General features: G+C 37.5%; 1 protein-coding gene across 3 annotated transcripts; it reads right to left on the bottom strand.

Moving 5' to 3' along the window:
• Positions 1–4168: 4168 nt before the first annotated feature.
• FAM98A (family with sequence similarity 98 member A) lies at positions 4169–16457 on the bottom strand. 3 transcript variants are annotated; one of them, XM_070932499.1, is made up of 9 exons: positions 16397–16457; positions 15899–16003; positions 13524–13672; positions 12998–13132; positions 11819–12003; positions 10413–10493; positions 9184–9300; positions 7161–7328; positions 4169–5904 (listed from the first exon to the last, which is right to left on the bottom strand). In XM_070932499.1, the coding sequence occupies exons 2-9, from the start codon at positions 15949–15951 to the stop codon at positions 5128–5130; spliced, it is 1665 nt and encodes a 554-aa protein (XP_070788600.1). In that variant the 5' UTR covers positions 15952–16003; positions 16397–16457; the 3' UTR covers positions 4169–5127. The 3 variants fall into 3 exon arrangements, with proteins under 3 accessions (XP_070788600.1, XP_070788602.1, XP_070788601.1); XM_070932501.1 differs by lacking the exon at positions 16397–16457 and adding an exon at positions 16143–16372; XM_070932500.1 differs by lacking the exon at positions 16397–16457 and adding an exon at positions 16180–16372.
• Positions 16458–24519: the final 8062 nt, after the last annotated feature.

Below are 24519 nucleotides of genomic sequence, written 5' to 3'. Positions count from 1 at the left end.
TTTTTAAAAAAATAGATGAGGAATAAATATGGTAAAAAGGAAATATAGAAATTGTAAATTTAATTGAAATGACTAAATACTGTGTTGGAAGAAATATCCTTCTGGGTTCTGCTCCAAGTGAGGAAAAAGACACTGGAAACATGGAGACTGCTTGGAAAGATGGTTTAATGGTGGACAGGATCACATGGCTTGATGGGGCCCATTGTGTTAGTTTCTGTTGCTATTGTGTTACAAATGTCCTTTGACAAAGGATTGACTTTCTGCCTCTGGCCCATTAACAAAGGGTGGGGGGCAGGAAGGTGGGAGCTGCTTTGTCTGTAAAATATGCTTCTCCATTTCTCATCCAGGTAGGGAAATATAATATTCTGCCTTTTTAATATTTTCCAAAATATTTCATTCTTCTAGGAAAGGGGTGGGTGCTAACCTCCTACAACTGTTTAAATTTGTGAACCGGCCAAATACTCTGTTCAAAAAAAATATGTTGTATGTGTGTATGTGTGTTTCTAATTATTGCTATTTATTGCTATTTGTTCTCTTTTATTCTTTAAAGTTTAACAATTCATTCTTTATCTTAATATCTTAATATTTGTTTGGGGTTGGCTTTCTTCTCTTTCATCTTTTTTATTGTACAGCAATCTTTCTCCTCAAACCTACCACCTCTGTCTTTTCTTACTTACTTTCTCTTCCCCCCCTCTTCTTCTCCCTACTTCCTCTTTCTTTCTCTTTCTCCTCCTCTCTTCCTCCTTCTCTTACCTTCACTCCTACTCTAATTTCCCTTCCCTTCCTTCATCCCTCTCTATTGCTGTATCCTTTTATGCATATGGACTACTCAGAGGGCTGAAAAAGTTATTTTTGACTGGTCCTCGCACTTTTGACCAGTCCTCGAACTTACGACTGTCCTCACAATTTACGTATTTGCGCTATCTTGTCACCATGGTGAAGAGAAGCAGTTGTGAAATGAGTGACACGGTTGTTAAGAATGGTACAATGGGCATAAATGATGACCAGTCATAACTGCGAAGACTGGTCAAAAGTGCGAGGACCTGTCAGAAATCACATTTTTCAGCCCTCTGGGTAGTCCTTTTGGGCACAGGAACTACTCAGAGAGCTGAAAAAGTTATTTTTGACTGGTCCTCGCGCTTTTGACCAGTCCTCGAATTTACGACTGTCCTCACATTTTACGTTTTTTGCCCTATCTTATACCATGTTGAAGAGAAGCAGTTGTGAAATGAGTGACATGGTTGTTAAGAATGCTGCACAGGCATAAATGTGAGGATGGTCATAAGTGTGAGGACCAGTCAAAAGTATGAGGACCTGTCGGAAATGACTTTTTTCAGTCCTCTGAGTAGTCCCTATACATATAGCCATGGCCACCCAGTCACATGACCAGCTAGCCACACCCACCCGGTTACATGACCTCCAAGCCACACCCACAAAATAAGCCACGCCCACAGAACCAGTAGTAAAAAAATTTAGAACCCACCCTTGGTTGGGGGTCACCACAACATGAGGAACTGTATTAAAGGGTCACGGCATTAGGAAGGTTGAGAACCACTGCTGTAGGCTAACTTCTAAGTCGCACAGAATCTTCCCACAATAGTATTATTCTGTGATATGGCCACAAAGGTATTTATTTGTCTTCTGAAATCATAAAATTGTTGCCTTGACAATATGGAAATCTGCCTATTTAAATCCAAATAACTAGAGTGATTTCAGTTCATAACTTATTCTATGTTGCAAGATATAAAGGAACCCTATTTCTCTAATATCTGGCACTTCTTCAACCAAATTGCCAGAAAAAAGGCTTTAATTTGTAAACCAAGGTGCTGGCCTTAAAATCATCCATAAGATTTATCCATTTTTAAAAATTCAACATTTTTGCATTATTTGCAAGCAACTACAGTATAGTATTCTGGTGCTTACTCTATTGAGATTTTAAAATTAGATGTTTTGTATCTTCTGATTATTTTAGCTATTTCTGAGGGGGGGAAAGGAGACTAACTTTTGTGCTTAGACAACTAGTTTTCAACTTCATTTTTTAACCATCTCTTGGCTGACAGATACATCGTTTAGATAGGCATATACATGATTTTTTTTCTTGGAAATTATACCATCCTTAGGGGGAAAAACCCATTTATTGCAGGCAGAATAAGTACCTTTTCCTACAAATCAGTGACTTATTTTGGATCCAGATAAGGGCCTGTATGTATTACTACATAATTCACACCAGGGTGGGGTGGGGTGGGGTGGGGTGGGGTGGGGTGGGGTGTGGGTAGGAATAGAAGCATATAAAATGATCAGTTCTGCTTAAGGAGAAGTCTTTTTATATGTGTATCTCTCTCTCTCTCCTACCAGTCAGGTACCAATTAACATTCACTTTCCATATCTTTGGAAATTCCCTCCGGTACAAAAAAAAATGTACAATTGCTAAATTTTGTAGCCCTTGTGCCAAGGAGTTCCTCAATTACTGTTATCTTATTTTAACATATGTTAACAAATTATATTGGATCTAAAATATTGGGCGTTCTGTTGGCTAGACCAGGAAGTCAAAGAAAGCCCTCAATAGAGCCTTTCCATGATGTTATCAAGAAAGTGCAGTCAATGACAGAAAAGCTCAACACAGGGCCTTTTTTTTGAGCCTGCTTATTTTAGTACAGGTAGTCCTCGAATTACAAGTTCATTTAGTGACCGTTCAAAGTTACAACGGCACTGATAAAAGTGACTTATGACCGGTTTCCACACTTGCAACCTTTGCAGCATCCCCATGGTCATGTGATCAAAATTCAGAGGCTTTGCAAGTGACTCGTGTTTATGATAGTTGCAGTGTCCCGGGGGGGGTCATATGATCCCATTTTGTGACCTTCTGACAAGCAAATTCAATGGGTAAACCAGGTTCACTTAACAACCATGTTACTAATTTAACTGCAGTGATTCACTTAACAACAAAGGCAAGAAATGTTGTAAAAGGAGCCAAAACTCACTTAACAAATGTCTCACTTAACAATAGAAACTTTGGGTTCAATTGTTGTAAGTCGAGGACTACCTGAACATACAAAACAAAGAATTGAAAAACTGCTTAAAGATCAATTGAGCTCCATAATTTTTGCATAACTTTTGTTACTTTCACATAGCAGATTTTTTTCATGCCATCATAGTTTCATATAGACTGAAGATTTCATGCCATCATAGTTCCTATATAGACTGAAATATCTTACACAGGCATTGCCCGCCTGTGCTAGCTGTCCTGTAATTCTTATTATATGTTGATATATTAGTCAACATGCACAATACAATGTACAAGCTGTTAATTCACTGTTATAATTTCTTATATTTTTGATTCACCTAATATGTTTATACATCTGTAGAAACAGTGTCCTCACCCATCTTAAGTGGTAGTAATTTTCAGGAAATTCAGCAAAGATTTCCAAGATACTGAAATACTTGAAATGTTATTTGCACTATTGGCACCATGCACAGAAGCCTTTTTTAAAAAAAAAAAAAAATGTTGCCACAAAAATTTAAAGACATATATGCAGGACTTTCTACCTGTGATATGGAACACCGTCCTCTAATCCAGTGATTAAAGAATTAGATATTTTTTTAGTTGTGAATCAGGAGCAGCACCTAGTGGAGATTTTTAAAACTGTGAACTATTTTATGCTGCAAATACCAGAGCTTTTAGGAACTATTTTACTGAGCTATAAATATCTTATTTTCAGAATCTAGTGACCAGAATTCTCAGTACAGTTTTAGCACATTGACTTCAAAATCAGCCTATTTGGTAACTGTGAAGTGGAACAATTGGGCTTGATGAATCAAAGAATGCAATACAAACCTGGATGAAAAATTAGTTGGTGCCCCTGTAAAATGAACCAATATACTTAAGAATGGGTTAAGTGTGTTTCTTCTGCCATTTCCATTCCCACAGCTTTCTAAAATTGCTCTGCCAGAAGTAATTTAGTATCAATAATAGAGCACAATCAGTTACTGCTGGATGAGAACACTTCTCATCTTCTTCCACATTTTCTTCCCATCTCCAGTTCTGTTTACTGCAGAACTCTCTCCACCAATCCAATTCTTTTTTAGTCTTAAGATGCTTCTTCCACCTCACGCTAAAGAAACAAAGCAATTTATTTCTGTAATGTTAAGGACCAATAAACCAAAGGGAGAACAGATATTTTTTTTTATTGCTCACCTTTTACAAGAGCACACCTTCAGCCATTTTCTTTCACAGCTTGACAATATTTCTATTTGCAAATAAACCAAAAAAATAAAGGCAAGGCGCACTAATGCAACTTTTAGTGAAGAAAAATGTAACAAACTGAGCAGAAGGGCATTTCAACTCGAGTTAGATGACAAAACGAAACCATTCTGCGTTTCAGGTCGAGTGGTTTTAATTAGTGCATAAAAAATGGTTCCAGGCTGCCATTACTGCTAGCTAGTTTCAAGTAAAAGTTAGGCTGATCAGGGGACCAACTGGTTTGTAATCGATGAGAGCAAGGTGGACGTATGGGGAAGCATGGGGCTATTTCTAGTCTCTCTTTACAACTTAGCTTGACTAACTATGATTTTGCATGGCATGAGTGTCAGGACATTTGATTTGACATGTGTCAGAGCAATAAGGCTACTTGAACAAGTTACCAGCAGTAGAGCTCATATAATAAATCCAGGACCTAGCAAAGAAGGCTGCAATTCTTTGCAGTTAAAATGCTTAAATCCATCTGACTTAACTGGACTTATGCACAGCTAACTACACAGATGTGCAGCGTTACAGTATAAACCTGAAGTCAGCAATCCAATATGGTATATAAATAAGAGAAGGATTTACATGGGAAAAACAAGTCCATGTAAAAAGATAGGCATCCTGGTTCTCATATTACTTGCATGAACACCCCATGCATTCTGAATCTCCAGTTTACTAAGATATAGAACCTCGGCTGCTGTATTAAAGTTCTGAGCCCTGGAGAAGAAAACTGCATTTAGACTTGGGCAGTGTATCCATATTTTCATGGTATGCACAAATAGTTTGAAAGGTCAGCCTGACATGTCGACTGATATTAAGTCAAAAAGAAAAAATAAGCAGACTACTATTACATGAGCTCTGCCAATTGAGAAACTTTTATAGCCTCAACTTGTGAAGTGTCTTCCTTGTCCAAATCCAGATTGATTGTACTGATATCCCCCTTGCTGGAAATGCTGCTCAAACTGACCCCCCTGATTAATGTTCTGTGCACCTCTTCCTCCCCAGCCACCTCCTTGCCCTCGGTTGCCACGGCCTCCGCGGCCACCTCGCCCTCCTCCACGACCTCCACCTCGATCACCGGTGTGCCCATCTTGGTATCTGTTGTCTTGTTGATAGGTGCCACTTCCACCTTGATATCCACTTCCTGAATATGATTGGTAACCACCATATCCTCCTCCTTGGTAGCCACCTCCACTGCCGCCACCATGGTAGCCACCAGTTTGAAAGCTGGAATCTCTGTAATTATTATCCCTATAGAGATCTTGATAGCCACTTCCTCCACCATCGGTCCAGCCACCTTGAGGTTTGCCTCCTCTTCCTCCCCCTCTTCCACCATGGTCATAGCCACCACGTCCACGGCCTCGTTCATGACCCCCGTGTTCATGACTTCCTCGGTTTCCATATGATGAGTCATACCCTCCTCGACTTCCTCTTTCATAACTTCCTTGGTCATATCCTCCTCGGCCTCCTCGGTCATGACTCCCTTGGTCATAGCCTCCACGTCCTCCATATGATGACTCATAGCCACCTCTTCCACCTCTGCCCCCACCACTTTGCTGTTGAGGACCTTCTTGCCTTTTCTGCCATGGTGGCATTTCAGGTGGAGGTGGCTCGATTTCATTGGGTCTCCCACCTCGGTCAGGCACTCGGCCCATAAGCACCTAAAAGGAAACAAAACCAATATGGCGGAAAAGTAAATGCAAAAGTATGCCAATATATCATTTTCTTTTTTAAAAAAAAATCTATGTAAATTTGAATCCACATAAGGGGGAAAAAACATAAAACATTGCAATGAAAAATACAAACTGATGATTTAGTAAGGGAAAAGGAGCTTCCAAAGAGAAAGATTATAAGCATGTGGAAAATATTCTATAGCCAAACTGTTCCAAGCACAGACTAGCCAGTTGAGTATATTATGCTTCAATTAAAGGGCAGTAAGGTAAAGGGGAGACAAAGGGAAGGATATCCTGGGAATATCATCAGGTATGGTAGGATACAGGCATGCAGAAGAGGAGAGGAAAGATCCCACAGTCTTGCCTACTCATTCTATAAGCACCCTGTAATATCCTTCCAGATTTTGTCTTGGCTGAAAACCAAAACATTCCAATTTTAGTTTGACCAGATTGTGACTCTCTTCAAACAATTCAACCAAATTGTCAAACCACTGTGTGGTTTGTTCTTGCACAGAACAGTAATTAATTTTGGGGAAATTTAGGATTTAAAGAATATCATAATCACAATCATGAATTTACAATACAGCTCAATTCAACCAGTGTTATTTTGTTATGCAAAGCTCTAAGTCTAAAACTCTAAATAGTATTACGTATGTTTTTAATCTCTGAAGAAAAAATAGCCTTAAACTGATCGATATAGTACAAAAATAGACTGGGCTATGTATACAGATTCCAAAGGTATCAAATAAGTCCTTCAGTGGAACGAACCTGGCATTCACTCCTTTCTAATGTCAGATGTAATCTACAGTATCTGTTACAGATTATTTACTGCAAGCATTTTTACATCCCTGAGTACATCTGTAATCAAGCATTACATTATTTTTTTATGAACTAGCTTGCTAGCTAGTACATCAGTACAAGTATGACTATGTTACCGTTTTGCTTACAAACTCAAACCTTGCTTTTACAAGCAAGTATAAAAACATAAACCAATTGCCATTAAGGACTGATCATTTCCAGCTCAGAGAAGTCAGCTCTGATGTGATAACGTCATAAATCCTAGAGGAGGGAGGGAGGGAGGATTTTGGCAAAAGAAACTAGGAAAATTATGGAAGCTCAATGTTCATATATGCACAGAAAACAATGAAATTTTGGATGAGTACAATTTTTCCCCAATGCAATTCCTTAACAAACACAGATATGTACAATTTTTTTTAAAAAAATCATCTGAACAACACAGGTACCTTATTAATGGCACATGCAGTCTTTTCTCTGATAGAGCCACTGCTAGTCCTCATTATCTTTGATAAATCCTGCCGAGCTGCCAAGAGGTGTGCAACAGATATAGCACATTTAGCAGATAAGATGGCACGCTTTGGCTGATAGACTTTAGCCAATTTCTCTGCTTGGCTCTATTACACAGAGAGAGAGAGAGGGGTGGGGGGAAGTGAAGAGAGTCAATTGTATGAAATATTCAGTTAAACAATTATTAGGCATGTAGGCATATGTTGAAACAACATGCGAAAAGTTTTTATAACAATGGCTGTATTTACTCATGAAGTACCATGTTTCCCTGAAAATAAGACCGTCTTAAATTTTTTTGAACCCTGAAATAAGCCTTGGCCTTATCGCCATGCCCTCAAAAGCCCGATTGGGCTTATTATCAGGGGATGTCTTATTTTGGGGAAAACAGGGTAGTACTGTATATAATGAAACAATAAACCTTCTGGCCACATTGGGTTATCTGATGCTGAAACCTTCCCTGTTCCTTCTTTGTTTCACCAACCATACTTAGGTTGGTGAAATGCTTTTTTATATATTATGTGAACAGCCTAAATAACAATGTGTAAGGTACTTTTAGATATGTTGAACTAAAACTCTTATCAAACCAAGTTCATTTAATACATTCAATCAGAGAAGGATAAAGTAAGACTTACCCTATCTCCTGGTTGGGACACTGTATATACAAGTATCTTTTAAATTTGGAATATAATTTTCCCCCCCACACACACACCTTTTGTCAATAGCCTTGATAGCCATTTTAGTTTAAAATCTTATTTCCATGACAACCAGTAGTTCCTACATCCTGGTTTTAGCAGAGGTACAGTCACTGAAAGTTATGAAAAATCTATCTAGCAAAAAAAATCTATCCTGCAGCAAATAAGATTCTGAAGACATATTTTTTCTTGTCCTTTCTCCTCCAACTTTCCATACTTTATATCCTACTTAACCATAGCTGCTTGATCTTTCTGTTCCAGATCTATGCCCATGAAAAACGTTTAAAAAACATGACAAATGACATGGACTTTATTCTCTAAATTTATTATCAGTAGTGAATGTGAGCAGGAAAAGATCAGGATTGGAAAGAAGTTTGTAACAATTAGTACTTTTACTGTAAAGCATTGTGCCCTCTGATGGTCTAAGACAGGGGTGTTAAACTCAAGGCCTGGGGGCCCGATCCGGTCTGCAGCGTGCTTAGATCTGGCCTGCGGGGCCACCCTGGAAGCAGCGACGGACTGGCCCACATTGCCTCTGCCAGCGAAAATGGTGCTGTTTTTGCTGGCAGAGGGTTGCAGGCCATTGCAGCCAAAAACGGAGCTCAGGAGTGCTCAGGCCACCACAGGCATCCCCGACACGAGTGATGGTGAGCTGGCCATGCCCACCCTGGACACGTCCACTCCGCAGTAATCAAACAAAACCCTGATGCGGTCCTCAATGAAATTGAGTTTGACACCCCTGGTGGCCATTGGTGGCCAACCTTAGTTTGCCTGGGCTGCACTGAGTGAAGAGGAATTGTTTTGGGCCACATATAAAATATGTAATTAATGTATATAAATAACATGATAATGTTAAAAGCTTACGATCAGATTACTTCAGCTTTTATCCCATTCATTGTAAAATACTTTCTGCTAAATTCCTTATTCTTGTGGAAGATCCATGTATTCAGCATTATTGATGTGCCCTAGATTCAAATTCAGGCCATATGCACAAAAGCACTTCATAAATGGCCCCTCAAAGCCTTAGACTAGGTGTCTCCAGCCTACAGGTTGCATGCAGACCTGGACAGTCAAGGAGAACGAGCATGGTTGCACTACCTCTATCTCACTCTTGACAGAGATCATCGACAAGCGAGAGCAATGCCGTTTCTGCCCCATAACCAGGCCTAAATCCTGTCTGAAAGGGATTAATTACAAAATATAGTTGTTGTCTAACTACAGACAAATACACTTTCAAAAAAACAATTTGACTACAGAAAGAAAACTATACCTTTGCTCGATCTGACCATCCGAATGACTGTACAGTTACATCCAGACGTTTCACTAATAATTTTCTCCGAACTTCATATTCATTGGCTATGGCTTGATTAATAGCTTCAATTTTTTCCTGAAATGAAAATTCACACATATGCTGGAATTTCTCAAAACCTTGTATTACAGGATTCAAATATCATCTCAAAGAAATTTATTGGATCACTCAGGCAAAAGTATCAATCGCCCTCATCCTGGTAATAACAGATTCTCTCTCTCTCTCTCTCTCTCTCTCTCTCTCTCTCTCTCTCTCTCTGTGTGTGTGTGTGTGTGTGTGTGTTACAATTCATGTTTTCTTTGATAGACAAAGAACAGAATAAGATTCAGTAGGGCACAAACTCCAGAGAACCTCTAGAGCAGAGGTGACAAATTTAATCCTGTTGCAGGCTGTGTCTGGATTTTGTTGCCCTTGGGGGTCTGAGGTGGGTGTGGCCTGATTGTCATGGCCAACTGGATGAGGGTGGTGAGGCCCGGGGCAGCAGGGGCTGGTCCTTTGCCGTCTTTGGAACGGCCCGAGAGCCAACTCTGTGTCCTATCATGGGTCGGACTGCTCTAGAGGTTCTAAACCAGGGGTGTCTAACCTTGGCAATTAAAAGTTGTGAACTGGCTGGGGAATTCTGGGACTTGTAGTGCATAAATGTGAAAGTTGCCAAGTTTAGATACCCCTGTTCTGAACTATGTTTTAAATCTAACAACAATCAGTATTATTTTTCTAAGCTGTTTTTTCCAACATTTAGCTTATTTTGTAATGTGTCTCCTAGACAGAAAAAATGTAAATGCACCTTATAAATGCATTTAATAATGCACCTTATAAAAAATATCTAGAAACTACAGTGTCATAAACTGAATTCAATCTGTTGTTTGATTCAATGTATTATTATAGGAAATAATAACCATCCACGTGTACATGATTTTGGGCAGTTAACCAGAATTTAAACAATAGAGAAGTTAAATAATATTCCAATGGTTATATTTGGAAAAGCACACAATTCCATAACATATATGATCCTTACCAGCTGTTATATCCCCAAGTCCTCCCTCAGCCCAATGTCCAAGGAATTCTGACTATAACGTCAATTTCAAAAAATTTATATCACATGCTTTGTTGTTTTAATACGGATTAAGTACAGCACCAGTGCCAATGAATAGAACTAATACCAGTAGTGAGATTTATAAGCAAATCCTTACCCAATGGACTGGACCCAATGGTTTCGACAATAAAGGTTTTCCTACATGATTTGAAGGGACCTTTGCTAATGTTTCTTTTAACTGTAACAAAATAAATTGTATTAGTGGATTATATAGACAAAAAGCATAAATATGCAGATATTCAAATTTGTGTTTCAGATCTATGTATAATAAACATAATACAGGACAAGGTCTGTTCAAGGACATCTTATCTTTTCAACCCCATTGCTCTCCCAACAATTATTCCAGATGATCACCCAATCTTCCATTATTTTGAGAAGAAGAGTGGGCTGCAGGAACAGAGAAGGAATTATCCTCCTCCCCGCTTACAAATGGAACTGCTACTATATTTTAAAGAATTCTATGTGACATTATATTTTTTTTATAACAATTGCATGGTACAATACAGGAATTATCTTGATAAAAGAATAGGTATCTGTTGCAATGTTTTAAAAAATAAATTAAAGTGTATGAAATCAAAATAAAGTAAGAAGATAAAGAATCCATAGCATGTCAGTACCATTGTTAACACATCATTCAGCATAGCAAAACTTCATATTTAAGGAAAAAGTTATAGTATTCAAAAATGGGTAATAGCTTCTTTATTCCAGCAAACTTAAGTACAACATTAAATCTGCTGAGCATCTAACAGAGCCTAACATAATTGTTTACTACCTCTTTTCATTTTCTATTATAAAATTATGAAGACCGCTACTACACTTTCTCACATGGATCAATACCAAACTGGATGATTCTGAAGAACTCAATGTTTGTACCATTTTGGTTGGCATTATAAACAGTGGTGGGTTGCTACCGTTTCACCCCGGATCGGGTGAACCGGTAGTGGCGGTGGCGGCAGGCTCCACCCGGATATCTCTACACATGCACAGAAGCATCACATGAGCGCATGCACGAGCAAACCGGTAGCGACCAAAATTGTAACCCACTACTGATTATAAATGTAAGCCTCTCCTATGGATTTTGAAAGTTGTAGAGGGACTAAGGAGGGCTCATGTGTTGTTTTTTTACATCAATGATATATTTTATAATCCTCAGAAAAACATTTATGATTTCAAGCAATTCTGGGGGAAAATGTGGGCGACTCCTGCATTAGCTTACCAAAAATTCATAGCAACTGAACACCATGTTCTACAAGCCAAATTGGGCATACAGTGGGATAATCTTTAAAGGGTCTTTTTGATATCTCTGCCAGTTAAAATGAGCCACCTAAAATAATTATAGAAAGATGATCTTTTTGGTAATATTGCTACAATTGTTATAGCTATTCCCATTCCCAAGAATGCTTACTTTGTGCCTATTTTAATTATCATTCCAGAATAATATGCCACAGTAATCACTACCTATGCACTAGGAAGTTATTGTATGTTCAAACCTTTAGTTCTTACCTTTTTTTCTATTCCACTGAAGAACTGGAGCATTGTTATGTTGGCTGGGGGCTTTGACATGCCTAAAGCAATGCATATGCCTTTTAATTCCTGAAATACTTCACTACCAGTACCTTCCTGAGCTTTTTTCGGGGGAGCATTCACATACAGCATTTTAGCAGCTTCTAATTCTGAGATGAGGTATGCTGAAAGATGAAAAGTTATCATTCAGTACAGCAGAGATCATTTTTAAAACGATCACTTATTTTAAGCCAAAAAAATATAATTTTACACACTACATTGTGAGAAATGATTAAATAAAAGAACAGCCTTAAATAGGATGACCTAAAGATAAACCCATAGCCAGGAACAACCCTGATTAGAGAGCAGATAAGAATTAATTATTGAGTCAGAACATGGCATAATTCATATAATATTAAGGAAAATTAAACAAAGTGTAGATCACATAGCTAAAATGGAAATTTATTTTCATGTATTTTTCATAAACCAACCATACAAACTTGCGTTCAAGAACAGTTTATAATCTAAACCACCAAAATGATGATAAAGAGCAACAGCCTTGCAGAAAAACCTTCTGTTTCATAACATCACCTGTGAATTTCTTTTAACTGTCAAGGCAGATCATCTTGCCAGCAAATTTTATTCCTAACAAGCAAGGGAAAATGTGCTTATTTTGATTCAACAGCCAATACTGTAGCTACATGACTTCTGGTTTACTTGGGACAATGTTAATGTTATTCCATCCTATGAATAAGAGCAACTAACAAATCAGGATAGTACACAATCTTAGTGTTAAATTATTTCTTTTCCAGCAAGGTATAAATCTAGGTTCCCATGTAATACAAACAGCAAAACATTGATTTGTCTACAGACCAAAGGAATCAAGCTCAATTAACAACAGCAAGGAGAACTGGACTGTCCTGTTCCTAATTAAACAAAAATGCAAAAATTTTAATCTACTATGTAACTATGGTATTCCATAGATGCATTACCGACAGGACTTGAAGCTGGTGCTTCAGCATATCCATTTTCAGTCTCTCTCCAATTACCATTAATCCCGTCCTATGATTCTAAAGATCAAAAGTGGCTTAATGGTTACCACCATTTGCAGAATACTATACTAACTATATAATTATTTTCTTAATTTTTTACTGTTTTCTGAAGTTTCGTTTCACTTACTGAGGAGCAGGAGGCAGTTTTTTTGATTGAGAAGGCGCTTGGTGACGTCTCCTGATGTTAATGTTGTATAAGGACAATTCATTTCACCTAGTAACCCACTAATTTCAAGCTGGAACTCATCGGCTTCACTTGGACCTTAAGACATAGATATTTTTAGGTTATAAAAACATCTCACTCATTAAATATCCAAACAAATAGCCAACATTGATTAATGAAGTTTAAATTGCATCACTTTTCTTGAAAACACAAATAATAAAGTTTTCTAATAAAATTAAAAACTAGAACACATTGTGAACAAGAAGGGAAAAAAAGGAATGATTCAATAGTAAACTAACCTTTTTTGGTTATTCTTAATAAATATATGCACATAAATGGAACTATTCTTATTAGCTGTAGTGCTTAATAGTTATTTTATCACAAAGGTACAAAAACTGTTATATTAATACTGAAGGAGATACATAATAAAGGTCAGGATTAGTAAGACTGACATAACAGTATTAATGATGCTGGGATCCTGATTACTTACTGTTAGTTGCTTGTACATTTTCCTCTAGTTTGCAAAACAGTCTCAACTCTGAAACCAACCAAGCACAGAGTTTGGTATATTCAGGGGAAGTGGCTCCACCAGAAGCTGCCAGGGTCAGAGCTCCATCTTCTAACAATGGACCTTTGTAACTAATAAACAAAACAAACACATGATATCTCAAATCCTTTATGCAATGTATAGGATACTCAATTTATTGTATATATAATAACAGAAATTACAATACAGATAGTCCTTGGATTGCGCCAGCAATTGGGACCAGGACTGTGGTCACTAGGGATGCAGTCATAAAGTATGCCATCACATAACTTAGCTAGACAATCCTAGCAGTCACACTTGCCATCATAACCTCAGGGATGTACAGATCATTAAGCAGGAAGGAAGAGGAGTCACAGAAAGGGAAGGAGCATGAGGGACTGGGGGCCAGGGACTAGTGTTGCAGGCAGGGGCAAGGTGATAACTGTGGGGCAGGCAGTGGGAAGCATGGGTGGCTGAGTGAAGGCTGCAGGCTAGTGGGTGGGGGTGCTGAGGTTGTGTGCTAAGGATCATGGGCAGAGGAGGGGGTGCTACAGAGCACGAGACCTCTACAATCTCATACTCTGTAGTGGGAGTCTCCTCAGGAGAAAAAGTGGCAGGAGTGACTTATGGGAGCAATTTGCACCTTTCCTTGCCCATTTCCCCATTGAGTTCCTTGTGGGAAGCAGACAATGAAATTTGCAAACGGCGATCACTTTACCATGGCTCACTGCAATGTAGTAATTGCAAGCTGGGCACCAAGCATGCAGATCACATTCATGGAGATTCTGTGATGGCTGCAACTTTACAGATCAGAAATTTCAAGGTTGGAATTTAAGACAAAAAATATTTCAGAAGCATTTTCAAGAGTCAACAATTCTAAATTGGTGAGTGTGACTGATTGAAATCTCACTCTTTTCAACCTGAATTGTATGCACTGAATGTACATGACAGGAGGTAGAGCTTTAATCACCTGGTCCTGCCCACCATTCTGATGCTACAGATGCTCCTCTCTATCCTGCATATAACGGTAACAATCCTCTGCACTTTGTTGAATCTTGTGTAGATATTTGTTTACTTACAAGTTCTAAAGTGTACATCTTCTGCAGAAAAGTGCATATACCATCATATTCTCTACAGGAGTCAAAAGTATTACATTTGTATCACAGATTACCACCCTACTATTTTCAATAAGATTAAAGCCTTCAGGAATATTTACTATAAATATTACTAAAACAGATGCTGTGATCACAAGAAATCAATCCTACAGTTATTTAAGTTTCTGGATTTTCTCTGCAAAGGTTTATTATAATATTGTAATACTAGATAGATTAAACATATATATATACTCTACTCTCTCGGGCATATTGAGCAGCAACTGCATATTCTGAGATCCTCCGCCGCCATCATAAATATACTTATTTTGCCCTTCCTTAGAAGGAGTTCCTAGCTATCTTCCACCTAGATTAGTTCCATTCTAACTTGACTTCAGTTACCATCAGGTATTCCAAGATCATTAACTGGAGTGAAGCGAGTGGATCTTCCTGTATATGGTGCAAATCTTGTTAAAAAGCCAACTGAAAGATCCACTGACAAATATCCCATTTTCTCCCCCTGAATAACAGGAGACACTTCAAAGAAGAGTCAGCAATTAATTGATTAGAGGAGGAAACAGCCAATGGGAATTAAGTGCCAGGAAAAAGAGAATATCTTCAGAAGACATTGTGATCACCCCAAGGAGACGGAGAGCATGCTAAAAAAACCAAGCCCAAAAATGTTTTTATGAAAGAATAAAAAAAATCCAATTACATACATACATACATACATACACACACACACACACACACACACACACATATACATGAGCTCCGGACGGCTCCTGATCTCCGCTCCTTCCGTCGGGACTTGAAGACTTGGCTTTTCAAACAAATAGGCTGAGACTGATTCCGGGCTTTATTATTTACTACTAATTCATTATTTGGATTAAATTATGATTTTATTGTACTTGTTTCTTAACTTGTGTTCGCCGCCCTGAGTCCTTCGGGAGAATGGCGGCATGTAAATACATGTAATAAATAAATAAATAAATAATACACACACATACACACATATATACATACATACAAATATATACATATATATACATATACATATACATATACATATACATATACATATACATATACATATACATATATATATATATATATATATATATATATATATATGTTTTCTGAGGTTTTCGCGGGTGTTTGTATGTAGGTCTTTGGTTATTCGGGTTTTCTCCCGCGTAAAATTGGAATATATACACACGCATATATATATATGTTTCTCGTACTCACCCGAGGTCTTCAAGGGACTCTAAAATGTCATTCTCCATGAGTTCCAACTCCATTCTGGGGCTTCAGAACGAACACAAAAGGAAAACGAAAACTAAACTCTGGAGCCTGCAAACGATTTTGGGGGAGGGAGAGAAAAAAAAGATTCAATGAATCTAACCGACTCAGAGGGGAAAGAGCCTTTTCCTCCATCGTCTCCTCCCCTCCCCACCTCCCCCACACCGAATAAGGGGCAAACCTGCCCCACCTGAACTCTGGGCGCCTTGTCTTAACGAGAGACCCACCGAATTCCGGCTCTCTTTTCCATCTACGGTGACCCCAAATTAAGCCGCCACCCCGGTTCCACACCACCTCGCTATCTATCCAGTGCTGTGTTCAGAAGTAGATCTTCCCTTTCCCCCTTCCCTGCAAAGGCGGGAGGGGGGGAGGCAGAGGGGGTTCCATCACCCCCTCTCCCAGTTGCAACCCCCCCAAACTCCCCCCCCCACCGCCTTCACCCACCTCCTGCGCAGCTGCTACGCCGCGGAACGCTGCTGGGTTGGCATGTCAGAGGAGGGGAGGGGGGGAAAGGGCGGAGACAAGGAAAGCCCCCTCCCCTCCCATGACTGACCTCTCACCTTGCCTTTGAAAGGTCGCCCAAGCAAACGCCTGGTTTACATAGGTCGCGCTCTGCGTGTTCTAAACTTGCCGGCTTTTTTTCCCCCTCGCTTTATTAGAACGTGTCAGTTTGAGAAAATTCTTGCCTTTGTCTCCGAGGGTTAAAAAAAGTCAGGTTCGACGCGCACTAGGGATATTCTGGCAGGCATAGCACAGGACAGCCATACAAAGAATTCCTTTTCTTTTCTTTTCTTTTTTTTGCATCTGCGAGGAGACCACGTTGGAAAGCGTTAGGCCTGAAAAGGAAAGAATGACGTAGAGGGATAAGTGACAAAAGTACTTCAGGCGACAGTCGTTCTCTTGATGAAAACTACAAACCCCAGCATGCCATCGGGTGCTTCTGTAACCTAACGGAGGTGGTTTAATGCTCGATTAACCTTTCGAGTCGGGAGCACGTTTTTGGCTCCCTCGTGCGATTGAGGACTTTTGTGAAAGTAAGCGGGACTATCTCGACGCTTTATTTCAGTTTAGGTCCTTTATTACCACTAGGGGGTGCGTTTTGAACTTCTTACACTAGCCACGTTTATAGATGGAAAAGCAACATTTGAATATAGATCTAAGATTAACTGCAAAAAGAAAAAGAAAAAAAGAATTGAGGTGGAATAGGAGACCTAAGCCGCCGAGTTTAACTATCAGTGCAGGAATCCAAAATTAAAAGTGTTTGGGAGAGATTTTAAACATCTAATTAAGAAAAGCCCACCTGTAACTTTCTATTCCAACCTGACTTTCTTCTAATTTAAAGTCATTCTGTGTCCTGCATCTGGAATGTTTCCTCAACTATCAAAATTTATATTTTTAGGTGATTTATACTCTAAAAACAGCGTTTCTTTTCGTTTCTACCGCAAAAAGAAAAATTAAAGTCAGTAATTGTTCCAACCTGTCAGGATTCAGCAGTACATTTTTGCTTGATGTAAACAGATTTTCTTCCAATAATGGCTCATATTGATCAGATCTGCTTTGCCCAGAAAGGAAATGTTTTCCTGTTTTAAACCCATGATAGCTTTCTTCAACTTAAATCAGTATCCCTTTTAAATAGTCTTGTGCCAGCTCTTTTAGAATATGCAACTGGACAAATATGGACATCGTTTATAAGTCATGAGTCATATACTTGATGAGATGAATTTGGTCATGGACATTGCATGTATACTCAGCAAGTAAAATGAGTCCAACACAATTCTATCTACTACCAGAACAAAGTCGTTGAGATGAATAATTTCGTTGAAAACAGGCTGTTGTCCGGTTTTTTGGTCATTGTGGTATTTTCTTTTCAGTACAGTATTATCACCTTATAAGGCTTCTGAGTGATCCATTTTCACCCAGCTGGAACTTTTGGTTCACCTATCTTGGTAGTTGCTTCCTATTTTCCACAGACTTTTAGCCACTGTGTCAACACAGTGATGCTATTACAAAAGGTATTTTGTAAGCAATGGAGTGAAGGAATCTGTATAGCCCCAGGAAGGTAGCTTAACTTGGCAAGCCTCAATGTATTGCCATCTTTTGTGCTCTCCCATTGATCAGCTGTAAAGAACTTTCCTGTTTTCAGTATTTCTCAACTGAAGGATCACCTTCAAAATATTTGAGATAAAAGTGGAAATGCCATGTGTGGTGGAAGTTGCCTAGCAGTACATAACATGAATTGAGAATAAGGACACATTTTGTTAAAAAGCATAGTCAAGTTTACTAGGTGTGTGTGTAAGTAACCAAGTGCATCTTTGCTTGGCAACTCGGATCAGAGCAAAGTTATTGCAATTGTAGAAGATCTGGTATACCATCTGGAGCAGGTGTGACACCCAGTCTGCATTTCACTGCCTTCACCTGCCATAGTTCCTGAATGTTGGACCAAACCTCAAGGTCTGTCTGTGCCATTCCTGATATTTAGAGTGGGGAAGCAAGGAATGTTGTGGGTCATCACCTAAGAAGGTAAATCTGATGGGACCCAGAAGGGCCCTGTTCCTGTTCCTCCCTTTGGAACATCATCCTCAAGAGTTTAGACTGGCCCCCACTTGGACACTCTTTCACAAGGCCCTGAAGAACTGGTTCCGTCAACAGGCCTGGGGAACCCAGTATGGGATGGAGCCCATTAAGTGAATGGATCCCATCCGCCCAGTCATTGGATATGATATGGGTGGCAAATAAATTTTATAAATCCATAAATAAGTGGTTCATTTGATTTTATGTTGTTGCCAAGGAGGTTGAGGAGTTACTGATTTTTATTCTTTTTTTAATTGTTTGTAAGCCGCATAGTCATTGAGAGTGGTAGCCATATAAATCTAACAAACTTCTAATTTTAAACTAAATCCAAAGAGAAAGCTCTATCCTAAAAAAAACTTGCACTGCTTCCAAGGCTTTACACAAGGTACAGATTTTTTCAGGCTTTGCTTTTCTTGACTGAAAAGTTTGAGTCTTTATAAATATAGCTGAAGTGCTACATGGATACATAAGAGGGAAGCTGGTATCCGTCACAGAAATACCTACAGTGCTTTCAATCGCCCACTACCCGTACCACCCAAAGCAATTGTAGGCACATCTATGCAAGCAACCTAATTGATGTGCAACCTGAACAGGGCTCCAAATCAGTTAACATTTTTCATCTCAGGCATAACTCTACCTCAGGACACAGAATGACTCCGATCCATTATTTCTGCTGGGTTATCTTATGAATCTTTATGTATGAAGACGGAAACTGAGGGAAATAAATTTCAAGATCTATTTCCTCTACGTTTTTCACAGACAAATGAGAAAGTATTTTGTGTTTCCAATACATAAAATATTACTTAGGTAATTGTCTTATTAGCCACCTTCCACTCTCCATATAAATTTCATTGCTACAGAGTTGGGAAGCATACATATTTTATAAATGATATCTTGAATTATTGAATTATCAAAGAATTACTGACAATCATAAAAAGAACAGTTGACAGAACAGCCAGGTACCTGAGTAATTTTATAATAATTTTAATGAACTTAAAGACATAGCAATAAACATATTTCTATAATCATATTGAAGATTCTAGCAACAGGCAATAAAACATTTTCTTCAATATCTACATCTATTTATCTTAATGTACAGCTCATATAAAATACTTTGCTCCATGTTTTCTCCCATACAAGTGATATCAGGGGGGAAATGTCTGCATCAAATCAAGTTATAAAAGCAAAACCTTAATACCATTAAAATCCACCAATTCAAGTAATCATAGAAAATTAAGAACTGCCTCAGTAAAAAATAAAAATGAGGAATTAAGTATATCTTGAATATTATATAAATTGAGTTGCACACTTTTGCATTATTTTTCAAGATCTTTTCTGTATTTTCTAGAAATATTTGAAGCTACTAATATTTAGCAGTAAGATTTTTAAAAACAAATTGAGATGTTACGTTGAGCAAATATTAACTGAATAGTACAAATTATTTTGTTGTATCATTGTATATGTCATGGTGGCCAGCAAGAGGGGCCTAGAATGGGTCCTGAACTTTTTATATATACACACAAACACACACAGAGACTGATCATCCATCTTTTTCTTTTTTTGTGTGTGTGTGTGTGTCTGTCTAGTCTGTCAGTCAGTGCCAGGCAAGGTAAAAGTTCCACATGGTCCTACAATTCTTTCAGTTCATTAGTCCTATAAAAGTTCTTGAAAAACTAATGTGTTGCTTTCACCACAGCTGTCTTAACTAGAAGCAGAATTTTACTGAATATAACCTCACAGATCAACAGTAAGATTAAAAGAAAAGCAGATACTATTATCTGAAGTATTTATTCAAATTGAGCTTAATTGAACTTACCTTCAATTAAGACTGAAGTCCCATCATCTATCCCTACAAATGATCTTGTCTGAAGGTTCAGATCTGAATTAGCTGATCCACACAGAATTATTTTAAGATTATGAATCTGATAGTTAAGTATTTTCAGTTCCATGAGTTACTGCTAAATTCCACAGAATTAGCAAGATCAAGGTGTTTTATTGCAATGACTTTCTAAAACATTTTTACATACATGTACACAGTTCTATTACTATATTATTATCTTAGTGAGATGGGCAGAATAAAAGTTTAAATAATAATAAAAAATTAATATTAAAGCTGCTATATTTATGTCTGAGACTGAGGAAAATTTCAACCAGAACAAAAATTACCTTATATTAATTGTGAAACATTATTGCTACTAACCAAAAAGGATGATTTTGTAATCAATCTCGTTCTCTGAATTAAAAAAAAAAAGAATTTCAATTACTGAGATTGATGGAAGTGTAAATGCATTTAAATGCACAGACTATAATAAAAACGAATCTGAGCATGACATTCCATAATTGCTTCAATCAAAGATTTTTCTTACTTCTACAATCCTTTCAATATCTAATTTTCTACAAAATGTAGAGAAATATAAATACAAATTAATGAAGAAAACAAGTTCCCAATATAGTTTCAGTACAGAAAAATTATGTATTTATGCTCAGATTTATTCATCAGAATCCAGATTTCTGTCAAATTGTCTTGGAAACCTGAGCTTCTTATATTTTGAATTATTACTGTGAAAACGTAAAAATTAATATTTGGGGGGAAATATTTTTAGATGTTCATTACTTCAGTGGATAGTATAGGACTTCTGATGTGCATTTCTTCAGCTATTTTTTTTTTCAATTTAGTGATTTTCAAACAGTTGATTGTTATGCACTTCTAAGTTGCTCAAGCATAGGTGTTTACCCTGTTGAATAGTAATAACACTGTTAACATGGAGAGTGATATGCATATAGCTTGATATTTTTTTCCAGTATGTAACACAGCATGTAGAGATTTAGTACCAGCTACCATTATTTTGTAAAGTTCTCCCTCTCTCAAAACACTATACAGGATGAGTGATACCACTGTACAGAACTTATTTTCCATAACAGGATTTTCCATAACACTCTCATGCAGTAGGCTCAATGCAAGAAAACAATATGGTCCAGAAAGAATAAGTAAGAATAAGAGTTCAGTGACATGCCTCAAGTAAAGCCTGATCTTGTGCAAAGTTCCAAAGAAGTTAGAAGTATAAATACCTGTTGCTTGAAACTGTGTGGCATTAGCAACACTGCCTGTATCTTCTCATTTGCGGCAGATCTCCGTGATCATGTTTACACATTCTAAATGTATTTGCAACCTGGCCTAACACTTAAAATAACAAGGGAAATCATTTTGTCACGTTAATCCCTCCAGAATGTGAATGATGAGCCCTTCCCCCTTCACTTTCTGGAAGTTGAGCCTTCCTGCGGTTTTTCACTTTGGAAAATATGAACAGTGCTTTAAGGCAGGCCTTGGGGAATTAGCACCTGCAACCACTTCAATAAAGGAGAAAGATATAAGCAGCTGAAGCTGGCTGTCGGAGGAGCAACATTTTGCTTTCAGCTGCTCAAGTTGGATGTGTGCAAGATGAATGAAAGAGGAAAAGATTTCTCCATTTCATGTTTAGTTACTTTGAAAGTTAAGGTCATATAAGGCTGAACCTACACAAAAGTATAATCCAGATTCCATGTGAGAAAATGTGATCTTGAAACACACGTTTCAAGTCAACCACTAGCAGAACTATTTTGGAAAAAAAGGTGAGGGGGTTAAAGAGTTTTAAGCAATTACATTCATTTCTATTAAGATATTTGAAGCAAAAGTCCTTCCCTGCAAATTTTCAACATTCAAAAGAAACATTAAGTGCAAGAAATTAACTGTATAATCACAGTTCTTACCCAAATAGACAGCAATAATTTCTCTTTTGCATTGTTCTTGAAGTTTCTAAAATAATGTATATATAGTTCAGAACACTTTAAAGATAGTCCTCGGTTATACAATCTCATACACATTCTTCATTTGCATACAAAGGTAATCTCTTCCAATTATTAAATATAATCTTATTGATTAAATGCAGAATCAAATCTGTCATGTTTTCAATATTGACTTAGGCTACTTGTAAATGTTTAAACTACAATTCTGTTGACATCATAATCAACAACGTTGTGTAAATAACGTTGATTGTGATGTCAACAGAATTGTAATTTAAATGTTTACAAGTAACCTAAGTCGATGAATCTGATTATACTTGATACTTTTGACTATTGAATACTTCCCAAGGATCTAGGATGTTGTTCAATATATGTACTTTTCCAAGTAATGCTACTTTTTTGTAATTGATGAGTTGAGATTCTGTCCTTTCACATTGTATCCAATCACTTTCTCAAGTCTTTTGATATAGCACCAAGTGACGCCAATACTATTTTTTTCCACATTTGCTTGTCCATTAGAAGGTATTTCATATTTACAAATTTTTCTAGTTTTTTCTCATTGACCCTTCTATCTGCAGTTACTGCTTATTTTCCATACTTCTTTGTAATATACTCATCCCAGGCTTATGGACTAAAGGATGATGATTTTCCTCTTGAAACTTGCTTGCTTATAATATATAACAGAATGCGTAGTAATTCTACTCAGAATCTTGAGAGATCTTAGTTAGGATTATTTATTTTTAAGATATATAAGGCCTCCCAACTCATAAATAATAAAAGCATACAATAAATAAAAAACAACCATAAAACAAAAACTAGACTATATATTAAATACAAACTATAAAATGGCTACCAAACACACAACAAAACAGGGACTCCCACTCAACTGACCTTGAACGCATGGGGAGACAGTAAAATCTTAATGACTTTTTAAAAGGTTAATGAGTGGGGTCTGTTGTATATTGAGAGATTGCTAAAATAATCTGATCTGGAATAAGAGAAATTATGAGATCCGGTGTTGTGTAATGAATATAGTCCTGAACTGAGACTGAGGAGACCCTATGAAGTTCAGTGCCTAGCCTTGGGCCAGTTGCCATCTCTTAATCTAATATGCTTCAGAGCCTTATTGTAAAAGTTACAAAAAGTTACTGAGGGGAGAAGAAAGATTATATATTTAGTACCTTGGTGGTACAATGCTAGGGAATGTAATAATTAATTTTATTAGAATAACATTGTATACCAAACTTGCTTCTCAACCCATTAAACCAGGGGTGTCAAACTTGTGGCCTGGATGTATCACGTGCTGGCCATGCCCACCCCCAGTTTAGCTAAGGAGAAAAAGTCACGATACATGACAATATGATGCCGCGAGTTTGACACCCCTGCCTTAAAACATCAGCAGCATGCAACAAAACAGTGAAAGATGAACAGTTTTACATCCCTTTAATTACTGGCATTGCATGCTTAACAAGTTGACCTAGTATGTGGGGTGCAAGCCACAGCATCTCATGAAGTTGTAGTTTTGTTTTGCTATCATTATTGCTACGTTATTATAATTTGTAAGTTATTTTGAATCTTGCTGGATTGAGCAGGATATATAAATTTTATTACATGAATACATTTTATACAGACATGTTCAACAACTATACAATTAAACCAATAGAGCTGGCCATGTAATTCTAGTTACCTTGATGCAAACAGACAATTACACCTTAGCTATATTTCTGACTTTATGCTATCCTACATCTGATAATTTCTATCATTACCATGTGCTATTTTGATCACCCCAGGTTGCTAACTGGGAATCTAAATTTCCTTGGTCTTGAAATTAGGAAACTATGAATTCTATTACTGATTTAGGCATAAAGCCAGCTAGGAGACTTTGGGCCAGTCATTCTCTCTTAGCCCTAGGAATAGGTCAATGGCAAATCATTTTTCAAAAATGTTGCTATGAAAACTGCAAAGACTTATCCATGTAGGTGCCAGGAGTCAAGACAAAAAGAAAGTTGTTAGTAAAGAACTGTAGATTTAGTAACATTTCATAATTTAGGAGATTATACATTCACAAAAAATGATTTCTAATATTGCCATTTTATTTCCACCGAAGTGTATTTTTTCTTGTATTTACAAGGTATTTCACATCTCCTATCCACACTGAACTTGTATAATGAACCAGTATATTTAAAATTCAAAGCAAGTTTACTTTTAAAGTTTTA

This window comes from Pituophis catenifer, unplaced genomic scaffold (genome assembly GCF_029215685.1).
Source record: "Pituophis catenifer annectens isolate HBS135680 unplaced genomic scaffold, rPitCat1.0.hap2 SCAF_1, whole genome shotgun sequence".
NCBI classification, from domain to species: Eukaryota; Metazoa; Chordata; class Lepidosauria; order Squamata; family Colubridae; genus Pituophis; species Pituophis catenifer.
Note: the sequence above shows the minus strand (reverse complement) of the source record. Positions and strands in the feature narration are given on the sequence as shown.